General features: G+C 40.2%; 1 protein-coding gene across 6 annotated transcripts in view; it reads left to right on the forward strand.

The window, feature by feature from the left end:
* The window catches only part of prkcbb (protein kinase C, beta b), a 57,710-nt gene extending 43,400 nt beyond the window's left edge, over positions 1-14,310 (forward strand). For 5 of the 6 annotated variants that reach the window (XM_089019516.1, XM_089019514.1, XM_089019517.1 and 2 more), the window contains 2 exons: positions 3,586-3,726; positions 7,143-9,847. In XM_089019516.1, the coding sequence (XP_088875642.1) occupies positions 3,586-3,726; positions 7,143-7,319 (318 nt within the window). In that variant the 3' untranslated portion in view covers positions 7,320-9,847. Of the gene's footprint in view, positions 1-3,585; positions 3,727-7,142; positions 9,848-13,573 lie in introns of those variants that run through there. The other variant, XM_089019519.1, reaches the window with a different exon arrangement.
* The last annotated feature ends 7,424 nt before the right edge of the window (positions 14,311-21,734 follow it).

The raw sequence follows: 21,734 nt of genomic DNA on the forward strand, positions 1-21,734 counted from the left end.
ATATATATATATATATATTATATATATTTATATATATATATATATATATTATTATATATATATATAAATATATATATATATTTATATATATATATCTAAATATATATATATATATATAGTGTGATTCATTCGAAGTCGACTCTGTACAATGACATCGTACTAGTTTCCTCACCTTTACAGAAGTGGAAGAAATAACGATAAAAATAAAACGGCGGGTAAAATCGTCCTTAGTGCGCACATGGTTTTTTTCAATGCGCATGTACAATGTGTGTAAAAGAAGCCATAAGAGATGTTTCCACTCCCCTGATTCTATCCGAGCTAACATCTATATTTCATAGTCAGCAATGGGTTACACACGTGTGCGCGCGCATGCGTATACTCAAAACACTCATCCGCTGGTATATTTTCCACAGTCATGACGTTTCTGTCCGCCATATTTAACGTCACATGACTTTACAGCGAAGGCTAATTGAACACGTTTGTTCCGACACAATGTCGCCGCCGCGTATGCGTGCGTGCTCTGGCGCCGGCCACACGGGATGAAGATTTTTATGAATTGAAGCGGCACTAATGGCGGAAAGATGCGAGAGAGCGTCGATGGAAATACGACGCTGGACTCGTTTAAATGATTGAGTTAGTAAAGTTTTGCTGGGAGAAGACAAAAAAATGTGATGATGCGAGCAAAAGGCCGTTATTTTGTTCGCTTATCTTACAGAGAAGAGGTGACTTGGAAATGCACATGGCGCATGCTTCAGATGGGGGGAGGGAGTGTAGATAGAAAAGTGTATTGTCATCAGTGAATATATTAAGAGCTTTGAGATAAAGTGAATTATAGGGAGCAAAAAAACAACAACTTGGGTGCAACATGGTATGAAATATCATCATGGGTAGTTGGATGGATGGATGGATGGATTTTTGGATGGGTGGATGAATGGATGGATGGATATGATGGATGGATGGATGGATGGATTTTTGGGTGGATGGATGGATATGATGGGTGGATAGATGGATGGATTAATTTTTGGGTGGATGAATGGATGGATGGATGGATTTTTGGATGGATGGATGAATATGATGGATGGATGGATTTTTGGGTGGATGTATGGATGGATGGATTTTTGGATGAATGGATGGGTAGTTGGATGGATGAATGTGGTGGATAGAATTTTGGGTGGATGAATGATTGGATGGATTTGATGGATGGATGTATGGGTGGATGAATGGGTCATTGGATGGATGGATTTTTGGGTGATCATTGGATGCATGGGTATGATGGATGGATGGATATGATGGATGAATATGATGGATGGATTATGGGTTTTTGGCTGGATGAATGCACGGATGGATAGGTGGATGGATGGATGATAGATGGATGGATGGATGATAGATGGATGTATATGGTGGATGGATGTATGGATAGCTTTTTGGATGGATGAATGAATGGATGGATTTGATGGATGGATGTATGGGTGGATGAATGGGTCGTTGGATGGATGGATTTTCTGGTGATCAATGGATGCATGGGTATGATGGATGGATGGATGGATGGATAATGGGTTTTTGGCTGGATGAATGCATGGATGGATAGGTGGATGGATGGATGGATATGATGGATGAATATGATGGATGGATAATGGGTTTTTGGCTGGATGAATGCATGGATGGATAGGTGGATGGATGGATGGATGGATGGATGATAGATGGATGTATATGGTGGATGGATGTATGGATAGCTTTTTGGATGGATGAATGAATGGATGGATTTGATGGATGGATGTATGGGTGGATGAATGAATGGATGGATTTGATGGATGGATGTATGGGTGGATGAATGGGTCGTTGGATGGATGGATTTTTGGGTGATCAATGGATGCATGGGTATGATGGATGGATGGATGGATGGATAATGGGTTTTTGGCTGGATGAATGCATGGATGGATAGGTGGATGGATGGATGATAGATGGATGTATATGGTGGATGGATGTATGGATAGCTTTTTGGGTGGATGAATGCATGGATGGATATGATGGATGGATTGATTTTTTGGGTGGATGGATGGATAGACGGATGATAGATGGATATGATAGGTGAATATGATGGATGAATTGATTTTTGGGTGGTTGAATTGATGGATGGATAGATGTTTGAATGGATAGATGGTTGGATGCATATTTTTGGGTGGGTGGATGGATGCACACGCACCCAAACTTTTATCCACTGGCCCAGGTGCAGTGAGATGCCAGCGAACAGTTTTATCTGTCATATTATATATTTTTGTGTTGATTTAAGAAAATGAAATCGGAAGCACGAGCGGCCCACCTGGCGCTTGTGGGCGCACGTCTGCGATGCCGTGTGCCCGGTTGACTGACCCGTGAAAAATGCTATTTTAGTTTTTAATGTAATGAACTATGACTGCCGCTCCTTGGGGGGGTTCGCGCCCCCCACCTCCACAAACGGGCTCGTCCACACTGACGTCACCGGCCTGCTTGCCTTTATTTACGCTTTGGTTTGGACAGACATCATAAGTGGTCTTTCATTTTGCCCGCGGGAATGCCAAGGCGGACGCAAAAATAACAGTTGTTATCTGCAGGCTTCGGAGTGCTTGCTCACTTAAGTTCATCGAGAGTGGAACGCTTCTCACCAGGAAAGGAAGGAATGCTTAACTTAGTCATTGTCATTTACACATTTATTCGGGACTTGAATATATGAGGGAGAGCGCCATTCCTGAATTTGTTCGGGTTTTGTTTGTTTATTTAAATAATAATAATAATAAAAGTTATGAAAGGGAAAGGAAAGAAGGAAGTAGAAAAACAAAATACACTCTCGTGGCGCCATCTTGAAGTCATAGACATAAAATAAGGTATATTTGGTGTCGTTTTAAGGCTTATTTTGTCGAAAATTATGTTTGATGGGGACCTGGGAACGAATTGTTCTCATTGTAATGGTTTCTTATGGGAAATAAATGTTTGGAATTAAAGAGAAAACAATGAAATTTGGACTGATTTCAACTATGATAGATCAAAGGCAGAGTGTAGTCGACAAGGTTAAAATTCCCATCAATCAGGGAACACTTGATACAAAAAGCTATCAACCCAGCTAAACAGAACACAATTGATGAGGAACAAGGTAAAATTATGGCAGAGAAAGCACCTGCAATGGATCATTTCTCAAGATGGTGAAGAAGAAGGCTACGTTCCTCATCTAGTGTTTCATGCAACTTGCCACTCCATTCCATCAAGCCATCAACGACCATCACGAAGGTAAATAAAATGAATTTATTACACACTACAGTTTATTTCTTTAATTATAATAACATAGCATATTTATTATACATAAAATAAGGTATATTGTGTGTAGTTTTAAGGCTTATTTAGTTGATAATTATGTTTTATGGGGACATGGAAACGGATTATTGTCATTCTAATGGTTTCTTATGGGAAATTAATTTTTGGGATGCACACTTTTTGCCTTACACACTCTGGGAATCAATTAAGTTCGTAAGCCAAGGTATCACTGTAACAGACAAATCCACGTGAGAGCAGAAAAAAACTAATCCTCATTATTTTTCCACTCTGTCCGGCCAGTTGATGACAAAGCATCCCGCCAAACGGCTCGGCTGCGCTCCGGAGGGCGAGCGAGACATCAGGGACCACAGCTTCTTCCGTTATATGGACTGGGAGAAATTGGAGAACAAGGAAGTGCAGCCGCCGTTCAAACCCAAAGCTGTAAGTTTGACGAAAGTAGCGGATTTTACGCACTATAAAACGCACCAAAAAAAGGCTTTATTTTCTTCAATATGTCGTTTGTGTTTTTCGCTGATCTCCTTCTGCTCGACCGTAATTTACTTTTGTGTCCTCTTTGGCTTAACACTAGCCTGTGCTGGGGTCTTTTTCACTCCACTCGATAACAAACCACATCTGCACTGAGTGCCTCAAAAAAAAAAAGTGGGTGTGGAAAACTAGTCCGCCAGCCATTGTGGCGCTCCGTGTGTTTCCCGAAAACTTGTTCGTATGCCAAGATTATATTCTCGCGAATTTAATGTTCGTAATGAGAAAAGCTCGTAAGGTAAAGCGTTCGTAAGTTGAGGTATCGCTGTATGAATGTATCAAGGATAAAAGTGTGCTGAGCTACTGCGTATGTGGATTTGTCGCAGCTTGGAATTGATGCGGATTTACGTGGGACAGGAGATGTGACAATCTTTTTTTCGTCAATGGATGCTACAGCTGCGTGTTTGCTTTCAACATTTAGCTTGTAGCGGACGTGCACGTTCCACCATGATGTCTCTGATCTACTGGTAAAAAGGAGGCTTTGATCCTCTCCCCTTTCATCTAGAACTGCTTAGCGGATGCAGAAAGTGCTTCAGATTGAATGAATGTGTTTTCGTGTTATTTTGACTTCAAGATGGCGCCGCGAGAGTGGCTGCCTTTACAGCTGCTCCTGTATTTTGTTTTTGCCCGCTGTGAAATGTAAATTTCCCCACTGTGAGACAAATATAGGCTCATTTAATCTAATCTAACGTACACGTTTTGTGTGCTAAACTGTTGTACTTGTTGGTGCGGACTCCCATGCTACAATTTTGAAGTGCTGGATCGACAGTAGTGCAGTGACGTTGACGGCTAACGGCTAACTGCTGGGATGATCTCCAGATAATTATTTGTTGTGCTGTAATCGGACCCAACGTCTGACCGACTTGTTTGGCTTTTTTGACTGTCACTCCCACTTATGTGTGTGGAAATGTCTTCATCATCAATTTTCGTCCTTCCCACCGATGCGTTTCATTAATTCCTTTGCAGATTGTCTGTCCAGCCATCGACCATCTGTCCCTCCATTGTCACATTATTTTATTTGTCCAATACTCTGTGTTCACCGTCGTATGAACGTCCGTCACTTTTGTCTGCATGCTCACGGGGCTCAGTCTCAAATTAAACCTATCCTGGAGTGAACTGCAATTTTTTTTAACTCATTCACTGCCAGACGTGCAAAAAATGTGAGCGAACGATGGGATGAGCGAAAAAAAAAGGGGGGGGGGGGGGGGTAGACAATTCATTCGGTACACCTGAAGCCTCCTAAAAGACTGCGAGAAGCTTTGGCCGCAATAATAAACGTTAGGGTCAGGTCAAATTTCCAGTTTGGGGTCATCAATTTTGTGGAATTGGATTATTAACTCATTCACTGTGCCATAGTGCCAGGGTTTTTGTCATTGTCGCTTGAAATCCACGACCTACAGAATAATGAGTTTTTGGACTACATAAACATTAAAATACTTACATACACTTACATACATACATTGCAAATTTCCCCATTGTGGGACGAATAAAGGTTTTCTGATTCTGATACATAAACATTTAAATACTTACCGGTAATCAATTTGATACTCGATCATTTGTTAATTCTTAAATTAGATGGATCTGGAGTTATATGAGTTTGAAATGAGGGCCTACAGAATATTGAATTTGATGACTACATTAACATTCAATGCAGCGTAAAAAAACTTGGACTGTCTTCTTTCATCAGAAAAAAATGTTAATTCCTAAATTATTATCTGTCTGAGTTGTCTGAGCTTGAACTGGGGGCAACTGTACAAAATGCAATACATATTGGTTTTATATGGCGCTTTAACAACAGCTGAAGCTAGAACAAAGCGCTAACATGGGAAAAAAGGGAAATACTACCCTCTTGTGAAAAAGAAAAAAAACATTGCAAGAGGCCACGGCGAGCGCTTTATCGGCACCCAAGCATGAAAAAAAAAGTTGGGAATGGCGCTCTACGTCATATTTTCAATTCCCGAAAAAAAATTGTGAATGGCAGTGAATGAGTTAATATAACGGAATTTTGCCTAAATTCTAAATTGCAACCTCATTTGAGCAACATTGTCCCTTCTATTGACCCAAACAGGTTAAAAGGTCGCGTCATAAGCCGAAAATATCATTTGACCCCATTGTGTTTTACATATTTCCCTAAACTCTAAACACTGTGCCTTCATTTGGCCTTCAGAGATGCTCCGATTTTAATGAGTTTTCGAGTTTTCCTCCGGGTGACGTTGTCGGACGATATCGTATCCTTGTTTTCTTAATTAAAGCTAAAGCGCCATGATAGAGACATACGACGAAAATTGCTTGTCTTAAAGCCCCCGTGGGGCGGGCTGTCGGCAAAATATCATTTTTAAGTTCATAACTTGTTTCGTGCACTTAGAGATGCGACATACCCGCTGGACTTAAAGGCATTTTTTTTTGGGGGGGGGGTCCTCTTGGTCATTATAATACATTTCATTTCTAAGCTAGCTAGCCAATCGATGGACGACAGATACCCAGCAAGATAGTGGATAGCTAGCTAGATAGCTACCCAGCCAGCCAGATGGCTAATAGATAGCAAATAGCTAGCAAATTTTAAAATTTAAAATAATAAAGTTTAAAATAATAATAATAATAATAATAATAATAATAATAATAATAATAATAATAATTTCACTTATAATCGCCTTTCAAAACTCTCAAGGTCACAGTCGCTTAAATGTCGTGAAAACAAAAATATAAAAATACAGAAATAAACTGCAAGTGTACCTCCATGGGGTGTTTGAGACTGAAGTAGCCTCCTGTTCCAATTAAAGTTGAATGTGTTTCAAATATTTGGGGAATAAATGAGCTTCGATCACTTGAAATGTACAGTAGTACCTTGGAAAATGGACTTCACAGTGTGTGACTTTTGATTTCAGGAAATTTTCATCCAATTTTATAGTTTTACTCTTATTTTTACTCTTTAAAAACACAAAATATTGAGGTATGATGTAGGGCTTGGAACCGATTAATGTGATTTCAATTCATTTCAATAAGGAAGAATGATTTAGTTGATTTTAATTGAAATCTGGTGATGGAACACATGAAAATTGTAATTCAAGGTACCACTGTCATCCAGAGTGATCCAAATCCGCCACAGGGGTCAACCGGATCACATCCCAAAGTGGGAACGATTATTTGAAACCATGTTCAAGTGATGTCATCTCACTTCCCCCCATTCGATCCGCCACTCCCCCTTCTTTTGTTTCCCCACCCCTTTTTTATTCATCCGTTCTTGTCCAACCCCTTCCCCATCCCCGATTCCGCCTTCCTGGCCCCCACAACCCCCACCCCCACCTCCTCAACAGTGTGGACGGGACGCTGAGAACTTTGACCGTTTTTTCACGCGCCACCCGCCAGTGCTGACCCCTCCCGACCAGGAAGTGATTCAGAACCTGGACCAAGACGAGTTCCAAGGATTCTCTTTTATCAACCCGGGTTTCCCTGGAAGCACTCCGACTGCCCCTGCCGCCGAGCAGGCTTGATTCAAGTTCATTTATGGACACACAGACACACACACACACACACACACCTTCTTGCTACATGGTGGGGACTAGGTGAGCGAAGGGTTTGCCCTGTGGGTACCAAGACACACACACACGTTTTTACAACATAGTGGGGACAAGCTTTACGAAGGATTTGCCCTGTGGGAACTACACACACTTACGTTTTTGCGACATAGTGAGGACTAGGTGTGCCAATAATTTGCCCCTTGGGAACTACACACACACACATACGTTTTTGCGTCATAGTGGGGTCTAAGTTTGTGAAGGATGTGCCCCGTGGCAACCATTTCACACACACACATGTTTTTTCTACATGGTGAGGACTAGCTGTACGAAGGATTTGCCCGTGGGAATTACACACACACTTACGTTTTTGCCACATAGTGGGGACTAGGTATGCGACTGAGTTTCCCCGTGGGAACCAACACACATACACACATTTTTACTACATGGTGGTGACTAGCTGTACGAAGGAATAGCCCCGTGGGAATTACACACACTTACATTTTTACGACGTAGTGGGGACTAGGTGTGCGAAGGAATTACCCCGTGGGAACTATACACACACACACAGACATTTTTTCTAGATGGTAGGAACGAGATGTGCAAAGGATTTTCCTCGTGGGAACCACACACACACACACATCTGTTTTTGTAATATAGTGGGGACTAGGTGTGCGAAGTATTCGCCCCGTGGCAACACACACACACACACACACACACACACACACACACTAAATTCAAGATATTGTGAAACATTCCCTACATGCAACGAGTCAATAATCGGTGTTATCGATTAATCGACGACTGCCGTGTCACCTTGCGAAAAATCTGCTTGTTTAACCACAATTGAAACAAGGTACATATACACATAGAGTACACACACAAATACATGGGATAAAAAAAAAACATGGCAGCATTCCGAGGATTTCATATTTTCCAGCCCCCCACCTCCCCATCTTCTTCCTTGACTCTTCTGATTTTCGATTGGATTTGCCTTTATTATTATTATTTATTATTTTGGCTTGCAATTCTGATTTGTTCCTGAAAGTGTCAATCTCAGTGTTGGTTATGTTTATTCTTATCTACAATTGGAATGCTTGACTTTCTCATGCATGGATTTCTAATATCAGTACTATATCGCCCAAAATTGGACATGATACTATATTTTACCTTCATGGCGACATGATGGTTAAATATGGTTTGATTGGCATGTTTGATGGACAAAGCTTCTCTTCGGGGACTAGCGGCTCATTTACGTTTGACAAAAGCATGGCTCTGACATTTGTTTACATAATATATGGCCGTGTGGATGCGTATGGATGAAAATGCACTTTGCATGCTTGACCTCCCAAGCGCCGTCGCCTTGCTACCCCCCCCCCCTCCATCCTTCCCCCTGCTTGTGGTTTGTTTGGACGGCCATCTTGCTTCCTCTGGATGAGGCGCTATCTGACTTGTTGCTACCCTGTTGGCGGGCGAGGAATGGAAAAAGCTGTTTGATTCGATGAATGTTTGCACGTCGTTTTGCTGAGATGGAATCACTGAGTAATGTTTGTCTTTTGGGCCTTGTTCTAATGAGCAATAATTTTGTGGAGAAGTGATACGTATTGCTTTGTCTATGCTAATTTTGACTTATTCTGATAAAATGATTTTCATCTTCTGCTCCTTATAGTTCATGAGCATAAAAAAAAATATTCTCATTTTTCTTTTCATGAACAGAGTTTCCCTCTCACTGGTCTTTGAAGAATTAAGCATATTGCGTAAATTGTGTGTCGAACATGTGAATTGCTCAGCTATAACAGTAGCGCATTATAGCAGTTAAAAACCACTTTGATTACAATTGTGTATAATATTTTCTTCTACATGTTGGCAGCTATATAAATATTTATGAAATATATTCCCCTGGAATTGGTTATTCATCTCTTGAACACAACTGTCACTTTGTAAAAATAAAATATGACGAGTTCAAGTAAATCACTGGACACATTCAAGCACTGAACTGCGCAACTGCTAATCCTGTCGTGACTAGTCACTTATCAAAATATTGAGTGATCATGTCGACGTCTTATTTCATGAATATAAAATACCAGTTATATACCATATATATATACAGTAAAGTCTCGTTATATCGATATCGGATATATCGATAGTCCCGGTTATATCGATACTATTTCTATGCACGCACGGAGAAAATTACATGCAAACAGGGTCGGATATATCGATAGTCCCGGTTATATCGATATTTTTTCGGACTCCCTTGAATATCGATATAACGAGACTTTACTGTATATATATATATATGTGTGTATGTGTATATATATATATATATGTGTGTATGTGTATATGTATGTGTGTATATGTTCATGTATATGTATGTGTGTGCGTGTGTATATGTTCATGTGTATGTGTGTGTATATGTTCATGTGTATGTGTTCGTATGTACGTGCGTGTATGTGTGTGTGTATATGTACGTGCGGGTACGTCCGTGCGTGTATGTACGTGCATGTATGTACAGTATGTATATGTACGTGCGTGTATGTACAGTATGTATTTGTACATGTGTATATGTACAGTGCGTATACACAAATATACATATATATATATATATATATATATATATATATATATATATATATATATATATATATATATATATATATATATATATATATATATATATACCTGCATGAGCTTTTACAGTATTCCCCTCTTAGGATGCTGAATTATCTATTTTTGTGTATGTCTACAGCGCTTCAAATGTTTAATGAAACAAGTTCTTGGGTGTGCAAATAATGTGGAAAGAAAAGGCTTTTTATATTCTTGTCCCTGTGCCAAATTTCTATGGTTTTACAACATGAGGCTTGCAATAAAAAAAAACAATAAATAAATAAAAAACAGCGTTTGTGTGCAGGAGGTTGTCATGTGCTTACATCGTTGCCGTTGATGCTTCTTCCGTCCGTATTTATTGAAGTGGTGCAACATGCGGTGGAGGAGCTTGATTAGAGTAATGGAGGCTGACAGATGGGGAGTAGACTGGCGAGAGGAAGGGAAAGAGACCAAGAAGAAGAAAAAGAAGATGGGGAGGAGGAATGCAACAATGAAAGGAGGGCGAAGGGAGGCGAGGGAGCAGCCAACCAAGCGAGGCAGGCGGCTACGACAGCCTGTGCATATTTCATGGCTGCCACTTATCATAAGAGCCTTTTCCTTGATGGCTCCAGCGCATGTTTGATGACTTCAAGGAAATAACATGCGCAACACGGCCTCCATACACACAAGCCCGCTGAGCCGCTAAAGTCCATCGCCGGTTTTGAGGCTACGAGAGGGAATGCAGCCGAGTGGATGTCCTACTGAGTCGGCTTCTTCCTCACAGCCAGCTCGTTTTCCACAACCATCACTTCGCTCAAAGTCTGGAAAAAGACGTAGCCGCCTACATGAACAAGGAACCTCCGGTGGACAGATTTTGGACATCATTGGAAAACCACTCAACCAAGACTCTTTAATATGGCTGGCTAGCTTTCTAGCTGGCTATCTATTAGTTATTTATTAGCTAGCTAATCTTGCTCTCTAGCTGGCTACCTTGCTACATATCTATTTGATATCTATTTGCTAACTAGCTATCTAGCTGGCTCTCTAGCTAGCTATCTCGATTGATACCTTGCTACATATCTATTTGATATCTATTTGCTAACTAGCTCTCTAGCTGGCTATCTATTAGTTATTTATTAGCTAGCTAATCTCGCTATCTAGCTAACTATCTAGCCAGCTATCTACCTGGCTACCTTGCTACATATCTATTTGATATCTATTTGCAAACTAGCTATCTAGCTGGCTCTCTAGCTAGCTATCTAGATGGATACATTGCTACATATCTATTTCATATCTATTTTCTAACTAGCTCTCTAGCTGGCTATCTATTAGTTATTTATTAGCTAGCTAATCTCGTTATCTAGCTAGCTATCTAGCTGGCTACATTGCTACATATCTATTTGATATCTATTTGCTAAATAGCTATCTAGCTGGATACCTAACTATCTATTTGCTATCTATTAGCTATCTAGCTAGCTATCGATTAGTTATCTATTAGCCAGCTAGCTAACTTTTTATCTCCTGTATTTGAGTTATTCCAGGTTGAGTGAACGCTGGCGCATGTGGCTGCCACTGCTCACCTGCAGAAAAACGGATCCTGTGACTGTAAAGTGACTGAGAGTTTTGAAAGGCGATTATGACCATGATTTATGTGTGTATTTGTTTATTTGTTTAATACATTTCATTTATAAGCGCCTTTCAAAAGTCTCAAGGTCACTTTTCAGTCACAGGGGAAGTTTTTCTGTGGGTAAGCAGTGGTAGCCACACGCGCCAGCATTCACTAAACCCAGAAGTAAATATATAGAAAGCTAGCTAGCTAATAGATAGCCAACAGATAGCCAGCTAGACAACTAGTTATACAACTAATAGATAGCCAGCCAGATAGATAACCAGGTGGACAGTATGCTAATAGGTAGCAAATAGATAGCTAATCCATAGCAAATAATGGCTCTAATTTTGTCATTCATTGTGAGGCAGCTGCACTTTTTTATTATTATTATTATTATTAATGCAAATGATTTTGAAGAGTAGGAGAAAATGCTGTCTAAAGTTGATATTGGCGCGCATGTAATAGTTGGTGTACACAATAAGCCGCCGCAGTGCCCGGGTGGCGTCTGATAATTAATTCCAAATGTTGCCGCCCCCCCAAAAAAAAATGAACGCCGGTGGCTTTGGCACAATTCAGCGAGCGCTTATCAACCCAAAACAGGTCAACGTTCGATACCCGCCTTTCGTTCACCCTCTTCTCTTCATTCACCCACTCACACACACACACACACACACACACTTGCTGCTAATCCTCCATTTCCTGTAAAGTGATGGTGGGAGGCAGAAAGTCGAAGCACGGCTCGGAGTAAATGACTCTGGATGTAATAATCTGGTGAGCCGGCGGTTTTGTACGTGCGTCCTATCGCCCGCCGCATCTTCTCCAAAGGCCGCTGATGTTTATCTCTTCCCTTCTTTCTCCTTTCATATCTTTGTCTTTCTGCCTCACGGCATTAAGCGACATTCAAACGTGCTCAGACGGAACATATTGAGAGTTGCCCTACATGGCTGCCAGCTGTGTGTATGTGTGTGCACCATTTTAAAATCGTTGCTTTGGAGCACCGGTGTCAAAGTCAAGGCCCGGGGGCCAAATCCGGCCTGCCACATTATTTTTTTTCGGCCCGCGAAAGCGGATCAACGTTGTGAAATTACAGTGTTTGACATGCAGAAAAATACCATGTATAGCACAGGTGTCAAAGTCAAGGCCCGGGGGCCAAATCCGGCCCGCCAAGTCATTTTGTTCGGCCCGCGAAAGCGGATCAATGTTGTGAAATTACAGTTTTTGACATGAAGAAAAATACCATGTATAGCACGGTGTCAAAGTCATAACTTAGGAATTAACTACAGTAAAGTCTCGTTATATCGATATCGGATATATCGATAGTCCCGGTTATATCGATATTTTTTCGGACTCCCTTGAATATCGATATAACGAGACTTTACTGTATTTTTTCTGATGAAATAAAAGTCTGTTTGTAACGCTGTATTGAATGTTTATGTAGTCCTAAAATTCAATATAAGAATAAGAATAATACATTTCATTTCTAAGCGCCTTTCAAAACTCTCAATGTCGCTTTACAGTCACTGGATACGTTTTTCTGTGGGTGAGCAGCGGCAGCCATATACGCCAGCATTCACTCAACCCAGAAGTAACTCAAATAAATGGAAAGCTAGCTAGCTAGCTAATAGATAGCTAATAGATAGCTAGCCAGCCAGCCAGACCCATAATAGATAGCTATCTAGATAACTAGCCAGCCAGCTAGACCGCTAATAGATATATTCTGTGGGTCCTGGAATTCGACTGAAGATGACAAAAACCCTGGCACTAGAGTGGACACATTTTGTACATTTCTGGCAGCGAATGAGTTAATAATCCAATTCCACAAAATCGATGATCCCAAATTGGAAATTTGACCTGACCCCAACGGTTATTATTGCGGCCAAAGCTTCTCGTAGTCTTTTACGAGGCTGTAGGTGTACCTAACGAATTGTCCACTTTCCTTCCCCTCCTTTTCGTTCATCCCATCATTTGCTCACATTTTGGCCCACATTCACTCCCCCTCCACATCCCGTATCCTATTTTCCTCACATTTCTCCCGCAGAAAACCCGTCGGGACACATGCAACTTTGACAAAGAGTTCACCAAGATGGCGGTGGACCTGACGCCGACAGACAAGCTGGTTATCATGAACCTGGACCAAGATGACTTCATGGGCTTCTCTTTCACCAATCCGGAATACGAGGCTCCGAATTGAAGCCGAATTGACGCATCGAAGGGTATCGTCCAACTCGGCTTGCACAATACACTGCATACCAAAGACTTTGAACGTATTGTGTAAAATAAAAGCAAATAGATATCTTTAAAAAAAAAAAACATTCGATGTTTATACATCTGTGTAAGCTCTTAGTGAGTCGTACAGGAGTGGTCCATCGATGAGAAGGTTTCTTCAGCCGTCATCTGTACTTCTTTGAAGTTGTCGGACGTTTCGCTTCTTATCCAAGAGGCTTCGTCAGCTAACTAAAATTTGCTGGTAGTTTTGGCCCGATATATATATCCCCACTGTCCAAACGTGGCGGTGCCAGACTCCGCTATGATTGGTCCCTGCTCTAGGGTTGATGGGAACAGAGGACTACTCCCTGCGGCCACACTGATTACTTCTATTGTCCTGCCTGAGTATGGGGTCTACGACTGGCCTGATTGCCCCATTTGATCTGGTATCACCTCATCTGCATAACTAAGCCTATGTTACCGAAGAAGTCGGTGGTAGGAACGATCCAAATTGAACCTCACCCCACCGTGGCGATTTAGTGAAGGGTTTTGCTGTTTTCAGAAAATAGCTTCTTTTTACATTAATTCTTTTAGAGATTCTTTTACATTCATTAAAAAAATAAGACATTAGTTGGCTGACGAAGCTTCTTGGATAAGAAGCGAAACGTGCGACACCTTCAAAGAAGTCCAGATGACGGCTGAAGAAACCTTCTCATCGATTCAATGTTTATAGAAAGAGTGACATCATATTGAATGTAACAAGGAATACTTTATTAGTCTTAAAATATTTAAATGGGTCATCACTCCCGTTTCCTGTCCATAAGTTCTCACTATATTAAAATAAGAATACAGTAGAAATGACCAATGCACCATTGGTCATCTTTTTTTTTATATATATATATATATAAGGTCCATCTCAAAATGAGGATTCAAGGCCACGTTATTTCTAATTAAGCAAATCTGCCCCGTAGCCTTCCACCACTTTATAATACAATGCCGCCATTGCCCCCCCCCCCCCCCCCCCCCTGCGCCATACAAACGTGTAGTTTATACTGTACACCCCTCATGCTTTACTAGCATGGTTGAGACTTGGAATTATGAGGTCAAGCGTAACATGGCGGACAATGACGTTTTTTCTCCTGGAGGCGCACGACACACTGCAGGTCCGATGCACAAACACACGAGTGCACACACGCGTGCGCACACACGTCCATAGTTTAAAACCCATACACGTAGCATTTGTGTTAACGCTAATGTTTGGGAGCCATGAAGAAAAATGTTATGTTTTTCCAAGCGAATCAGACTAAAAAAATAAAAATACATTTTATATATATATATATATTCCTATTTATATTCTTATATATATATATATATATATATATATATATATATATATATATATATATATATATATATATATATATATATATATATATATTCCTATTTATATTCCTATTTATATTCTTATATATATATATATATATCCTATATACATATGTGTGAATCTATATATAGGAATTAATCAGCCCGTTTCCACAGGCTGATAAATTCCTTCCATGGAGCTTTGTCGCCCTCTTCTGCCTCTTTTTTGGTGCTACACGAACTTTTCAGACCAAACAAGTACAGCAAAATGCATTAACGTGATGGAAGGACTGCTACAATGTGTCCTTTTTTCGGTCAGGGGCGTTCCTTCGGTGACGTAATGTACGGATTCGTCACCAACTCAAAAACAAGACTTCCGGAATATTCAGCGCGAGTCTTAAAAGGTCAAATATAGCTATATGCGGTGGAATCTTTGTAAAATGCGCTCAGTAGAAGTCATTTGAAGCCATTTTACAAATTATGGACACAACTTGTTCGGAGACGTGGGTTGTCCTTTAAGCTTATAATTCATACTAAGTAATATGTACAATTGTTTTTTTTTTATGTTTCAAAATCCTCCATGTACAACATCCTTATTCCGGACGTCAAGTAATAGCACACTTTAATGTTTTTTTTCCTCGAGTTATACTATGCATGTATGTGTTTTCTCTCTTTCGTTACATGTACTATATGATCTGGATTGATCCTCTGTAAAATGATTGACAGTAAGTATGTAGTCCGTGTACTCATAACAATTATACAAGGGCAAGGTTGTACTTTTTTCGTATGTTTACGTAAGATACATAACAATTTGTATGTAAGTGTAAAAAGTCTTCCGTTATCAGAGGAGATATTTCAAAAATCACGACACGTCCGTTGTATTAGACGGACAATTTAGTTGAAGAAACGCCAAGTTTCCCTTCTTGTTTTAGCTTGCGCTTAAGCCATTTGTCCTCCATGTTGTGGTATCCCCATCCGTTATTTCCTGTCATCAATAATCCCGACAGCTCGCTTGTTCGCATTCTCTCTTCGCTGACATGAACTTCCCAACTATGGCCGCCTTTTCAGTGCTCACGCCCACAACGTGTGCTTCGATTTGGCTACCGTTGCTAATAGCGAAGACGCCGCAAAAAAAAAAAAAATACAATAAAACATGTACAAGAATGTTTTGTTCACCAATCAGAAAATGCGTTACTGTGATGTTGATAATTGTAGAATAATAAATGATTGTGAAAGGTCCCGTTTGCCTTTGTTTTTCTTCTGTGTCATTAATTTATTTGGTTGCATAATATATTATTATCAGTATTTGTGTTTTATTAGCATATTGTTATTATTATTGTTATTATTAGAGCATGAAAAGTTTCAAAATATATATTTTTGCTTGTAAATTTCATTCAATATCAGTTATCTAGCTAGCTACCTGGCTATCTATTAGCTGACTGTCTGGCTGACTAGCTATCTAGCTAGCTATCTATATGCTGTATAGCTAACTGGCTAGCCCGCTATCTATCTGAGTTACTTCCGGGTTGAGTGAACGCTGGTGCATATGGCTGCCGCTGCTCACCCAGAAAAAAAACATCCTGAGACTGTAAAGTGACCTTGAGAGTTTTGAAAGACGCTTATAAATGTATTATTATTATATTATAATAATAATACATTTTATTTCAAATGCGTTATGATGATTATTATGGTTATTGTGATTATTATGATGATCATAATAACCATAATAATACTCTGATTACTACCTTGCTGTCTATCAAGCTGGCTACCTAGCTGGCTATCTAGCTAGCTACCTAGCTGGCTATCTATTTTCTATCTATTAGCTATCTCGCTGGCTATCTATTAGTTATGCGACTACCTAGCTATCTGAGCAGCCGCAGCCACACGCGCCAGCGTTCACTCAACCCGGAAGTAACTCAAATAGATAGAAAGTTAGCTAGCTAGCTAATAGATAGCTAATAGCTAGGTAGCGAGATTACAAGCTAGATAGCTGGATAGCTAAATAAATAAATCAAGAAATACTCACTCTCAATGCACTTTCGCAACAGTTGAAGCTGGAACACGATTTTCGCCACTGAGACCGGCATCTCTGGTGAGTATGAAGATCCTGGTTAAAGAAATGGCGCTTAGTGTTTATGAAAGCACAATTCGAGATGTTAAAATGGTGTTTTTTACAGGGTACGGCGGACACACGAATGGACAGCGAGATGATGGCGCGACTGAAGAATGAATAGACGCTAAGCGTGTAATCAAGGGGTAAAAGAATGGTGAGTTTCATTGTATTTGTTGGTTGGAATGTCCCAGGTCAACTTAAGTGGCAACCGCGGCCAAGATACCAATCATCTTGTCAGAAGCTGATCGGTAATTGGAAAGCATGCTAATGGCTAATATATGCAGTCAATTTTGAAGAGAAGCTCCTTCCCAGCTGGAAGCGAACTTTGCGTGCTACATATCATGGCAGATATTTTTTTTACAAATTTGATCATTATCATGTTAGTAGGGGGGGTAGGATGGTTATCTTGCAGCGTATTGGTGATAATAAGGTGCACCTGCTTTGTGCTACGCTTCGTTGGCTATACAGTGAGACCTCAACTTACGAACTTAATTGCTTCCCAGACAGAGTGTGTAAGGCGAAAAGTGTGTATCTCAAAAAAAAAAATCCCATAGGAAACCATTAAAATGGGAATAATCCGTTCCCGGGTTTCCATAAAATATACTTTTCAACTAAATAAGCCTTAAGACTACACACAACATACCTTATTCTATGTATAATAAATGTGTTATTATATTATAATGAAATAAATACACTGCATTGTATCATAAAGTCACTTTATTTACATTTGTGATGGTCATTTATGGCTTGATGGAATGGCGTTGGAGGTCGAAGGTCAAAGGGAATTGCTGTTTGGAAAGAGAGGTGCATTACACGAGGACTGTAATTAAAGAAATAAACTGTGCTGTAAAATAAAGTTTTGTTTACCTTTTTGATGGTCGTTGATGGCTTATGGAAGGAGAGTCACCTTCCATAAGGACTGTTGGTGCTGTTCGGTCGTGTGCTTCCGCCGAAGATCACTCCGCCAGCCGTGGTGTGTGTGTATTATGAAAATAGTGCTTATTATAAGGTTTAATTGTCATAAATTTGACGTTTGTAAGACGAAAAGTTCGTAAGATAAGGTGTTTGTAAGTTGAGGTTTCACTATAACGGCTCCTGGAATTGTAGTGACAATGACAAAAACTTGCAGCTTGCTCTTCTCCCGTCACTCGACCTCATATCCGACCTATCCCCTCTCTCTTTTCCTTCTTATCCACTCCTTTTGCCAGCATGCTTTGTGAATCATTGCCGACACCGCCCCCGCCACTTGACGTCACTGCTTCAACAACCCACCCGATCGTCTCTCACGATAGAGGCGGAATGCCAGGCTTCTCTTTCCCGAAGTCATTTCTATGTTAATGAGTCTCCTTGTGAGATAACGCGGGGCAGCGAGGACCTCACGCAAAGGTGATAGGGCCCGCCACCGCGCTCTCCATTTTTTTTTTTTCATCAGCCTCTGCTTTTCCGTATCTCTAACCCTTGTTTTTACACTTTCCCTCCTTCCTCTTTGTTTTGTTTTTTTGATTCTATAAACTCAACCTGTGATTCCATTGGAAACATGAGGACTACGGATTCTTTATACCACAGGTGTCAAAGTCGAGGCCCGCGGGCCAAATCCGGCCCGCCACATCATTTTTTTCGGCCCGCGAAAGCAAATCAAACTTGTTAAATTACACGATGATTGCTAAAATCTGAGCCAAAATGTCATATTTTTGGATGTCAACCACAATAAAAGTCATTATTCTTGACTTCAGATTTGAAAACGAGTTATTCATTAATTTGCTGTGTGCTCTATATGTATTATTTGATGGGATTTAAACATTCTAATGGGTTCCCCAAATTCATAACGGCCCTCGAGAGGAAACCATAACTACAATATGGCCCGCGGCAAATAATGACTTTGACACCCCTGCTTTATACTGATGGTTAATTCTTTAATGTGATTTCACTTGCATGATGAATCACCACCGTAGAACTACAAACAAGCGATTATTTACACATATAAACATTTGGACTTTATATCAATGAAATAAAATGTATGCAATAAAATCGTACGAACAACTTTGCCCGCTTTCCGCTCCGAAATGGAAGTTTTGATCTTCGTCCTTTTTATATTTTCCTTGCTAAACAGTACAGCGATAAAGCATGTCCATTCTCGCCGTCTTCTCAGTGAAATGAAATTTCAAGAAAACAAGTACCGGAAGTGACAACAACCCAACGTAATGTCAAAAAAAATAAAATAAAGCACAGCCATTTGCTGGTCAACTATGGGATAGCAGTTATAGACAAACATATAAACAGCATTTACACACCCGTTTCCTTCTCACTGTGACAGCTGCTTTGAGTCAGCACGTTATGCTGAAGTTAGCGCACCAGACAGGGTGTTTGTCGGAGCTTCAAAAACACTGAGTCAGATTGACACAATGGCCGAAACAGACAATCCCCGAATTACGAGCATTCGTGTTACGAACAACGGTACATCCGAACATTTTTTGCGGGTACAGTGATACCTCGGTTTACAAACCCCTTGGCTTATAAACTTTTCGATTTACGAACGTTACATTTATGAACATTTTACCTTGGCATACAAACTTATTTTTGGGATACACACGGAGCGCCACAGAGTGTGTCGTTCGCGAACAAGCCCGTTCTCCAAAAAAAGAAAATGGCAGCCGACTTTTTTTTGTCCACTATTCCCCGCCCCCAGTCTTCGATGAAAGCCACGTGATTGGTCAAGAACGCAGCAGTGATGGCACAAGCAATCTGTACACTAAACAGAACACACTGTACGCTAAACAGAACACAATTGATGAGGAACTAGGTAAAATTATCGCAAACAAAGCACCTACAAGGGATCATTCTTCAAGATGGTGCAAGAAGAAGGCGACGTTCCTCATCAAGTGTTTAATGCTGATAAAAGCGGCCACTCCATTCCATCAAGCCATCAACGACCATCACAAAGGTAAATAAAACCACTTTATTATACAGTACAGTTCATTTCTTTAATTATAATACCATAGCACAATTATTATACATACAATAAGGTATATTTTGTGTAGTTATAAGGCTTAGAAAATTTGAAAGTAGAAAATTATGTGAGAGTTTTGAAAGGCGCTTATAAATGACATTTATTATTATTATTATTATTATTATTATTATTATTATTATTAACAGGGGAGAAGTCATGAAAGGAAGTTGAAAGACAATATGGAATTACAGTATTGAATAAGAATTCATGGACAAACATCAGTCTGGCATTCAGATATTTTTAGGCCAGCAGAGAAGGCCTTTCACGCCCTGACGGTCCATCACTGACACCCACACAAAACAACAACAATGTGACAGTATGTTAACTGAACTGTGAAGCTCACGCTGCCTTGTATGAAGGCCGTGTATGAGAGGAATCATTTAAAAAAAAACGGTCCGTGGCTCTTTAAGTGGCGTTTCTGCTTCTCTCCCGGGTACGATTCTTCATGCATCACTTGCTTCGAGCTCTCTCGCTCTCTCGCTCTCCCCCCCACCTTCATTCGTTCTCTCTCTCTCTCCTGGTACATAGGACAGAAACGTGGAATCCTACGTTTAGAACCACGGGAACAGCTCTCCGGGCTCATGCGGCAGAATCTGGAGCTGCCGGTTGAGGGTGTGGCAGGAAGGTCCAAGATGCATTTTGCTGCTTAAAGGTGAAAACATTCCAGTGACTTTTTTTGTTTCTGATTGTTTTAGTTGGAAGTGGTGGTTAGAAAAACACATAACAAACACACCATCATAAGAAGCAGAATGATCTTTATTGGCAAAGTATGAACAACACATAAGGAATTTGTCTCCGGTAGAACACGCTGCACTAGTATCATCATCATTACAAAAAAAGGAAACAATCTGATTTTACAGCACAAAATAAAGTGATATTGAGAGCCTATCTAGTTGGATATCTATCTAGCTGGCTATCTATTAGATAGATAGCTAGCTATCTAGCTAGATATCGATTAGAAATCCCGTGACTGTAAAGTGTCCTTGAGGGTTTTGAAAGGTGCTTAGAAATGAAATTTATTATTATTATTATTATTATTATTATTATTATTATTATTATTATTATTATTATTATTATCCAGCTAGCTAGATTTCTATCTGAGTTATTCTGGGTTGAGTGAACGCTAGCGCTTCTGGTTGCCGCTGCTCACCCACAAAAAAACATCCACTGACTGTAAAGTGACGTTGAGAGTTTTAAAAGGCTCTTATAAATGAAATGTATTATTATTATTATTATTATTGTTGTTGTTGTTGTTGTTCTTATTATTCTTCGAATGAGCGTTCGATCTTTTCCTTGTTGATAAGACCCTCCTCCGCCCTTTCTTGTCTTTTATAGTCTCGCAAAAGAAGTAGGCGGGATCATCGGCATAGCTCGTATCTGATTGGTTATTCAAGGACCATTTTCTTTGGTTGACCAATCAGGATCTAATGGCGGAGCCCCAAGGCGGATTTTGAGGAGACGCGCGGTTAGTTTGTGTTGGTTGGATCGACGAAAGAAGGAGGAGGACGAAAA

This window comes from Hippocampus bargibanti, linkage group LG17 (genome assembly GCF_051943395.1).
Source record: "Hippocampus bargibanti isolate YZ-2025 linkage group LG17, ASM5194339v1, whole genome shotgun sequence".
Taxonomy (NCBI): Eukaryota; Metazoa; Chordata; class Actinopteri; order Syngnathiformes; family Syngnathidae; genus Hippocampus; species Hippocampus bargibanti.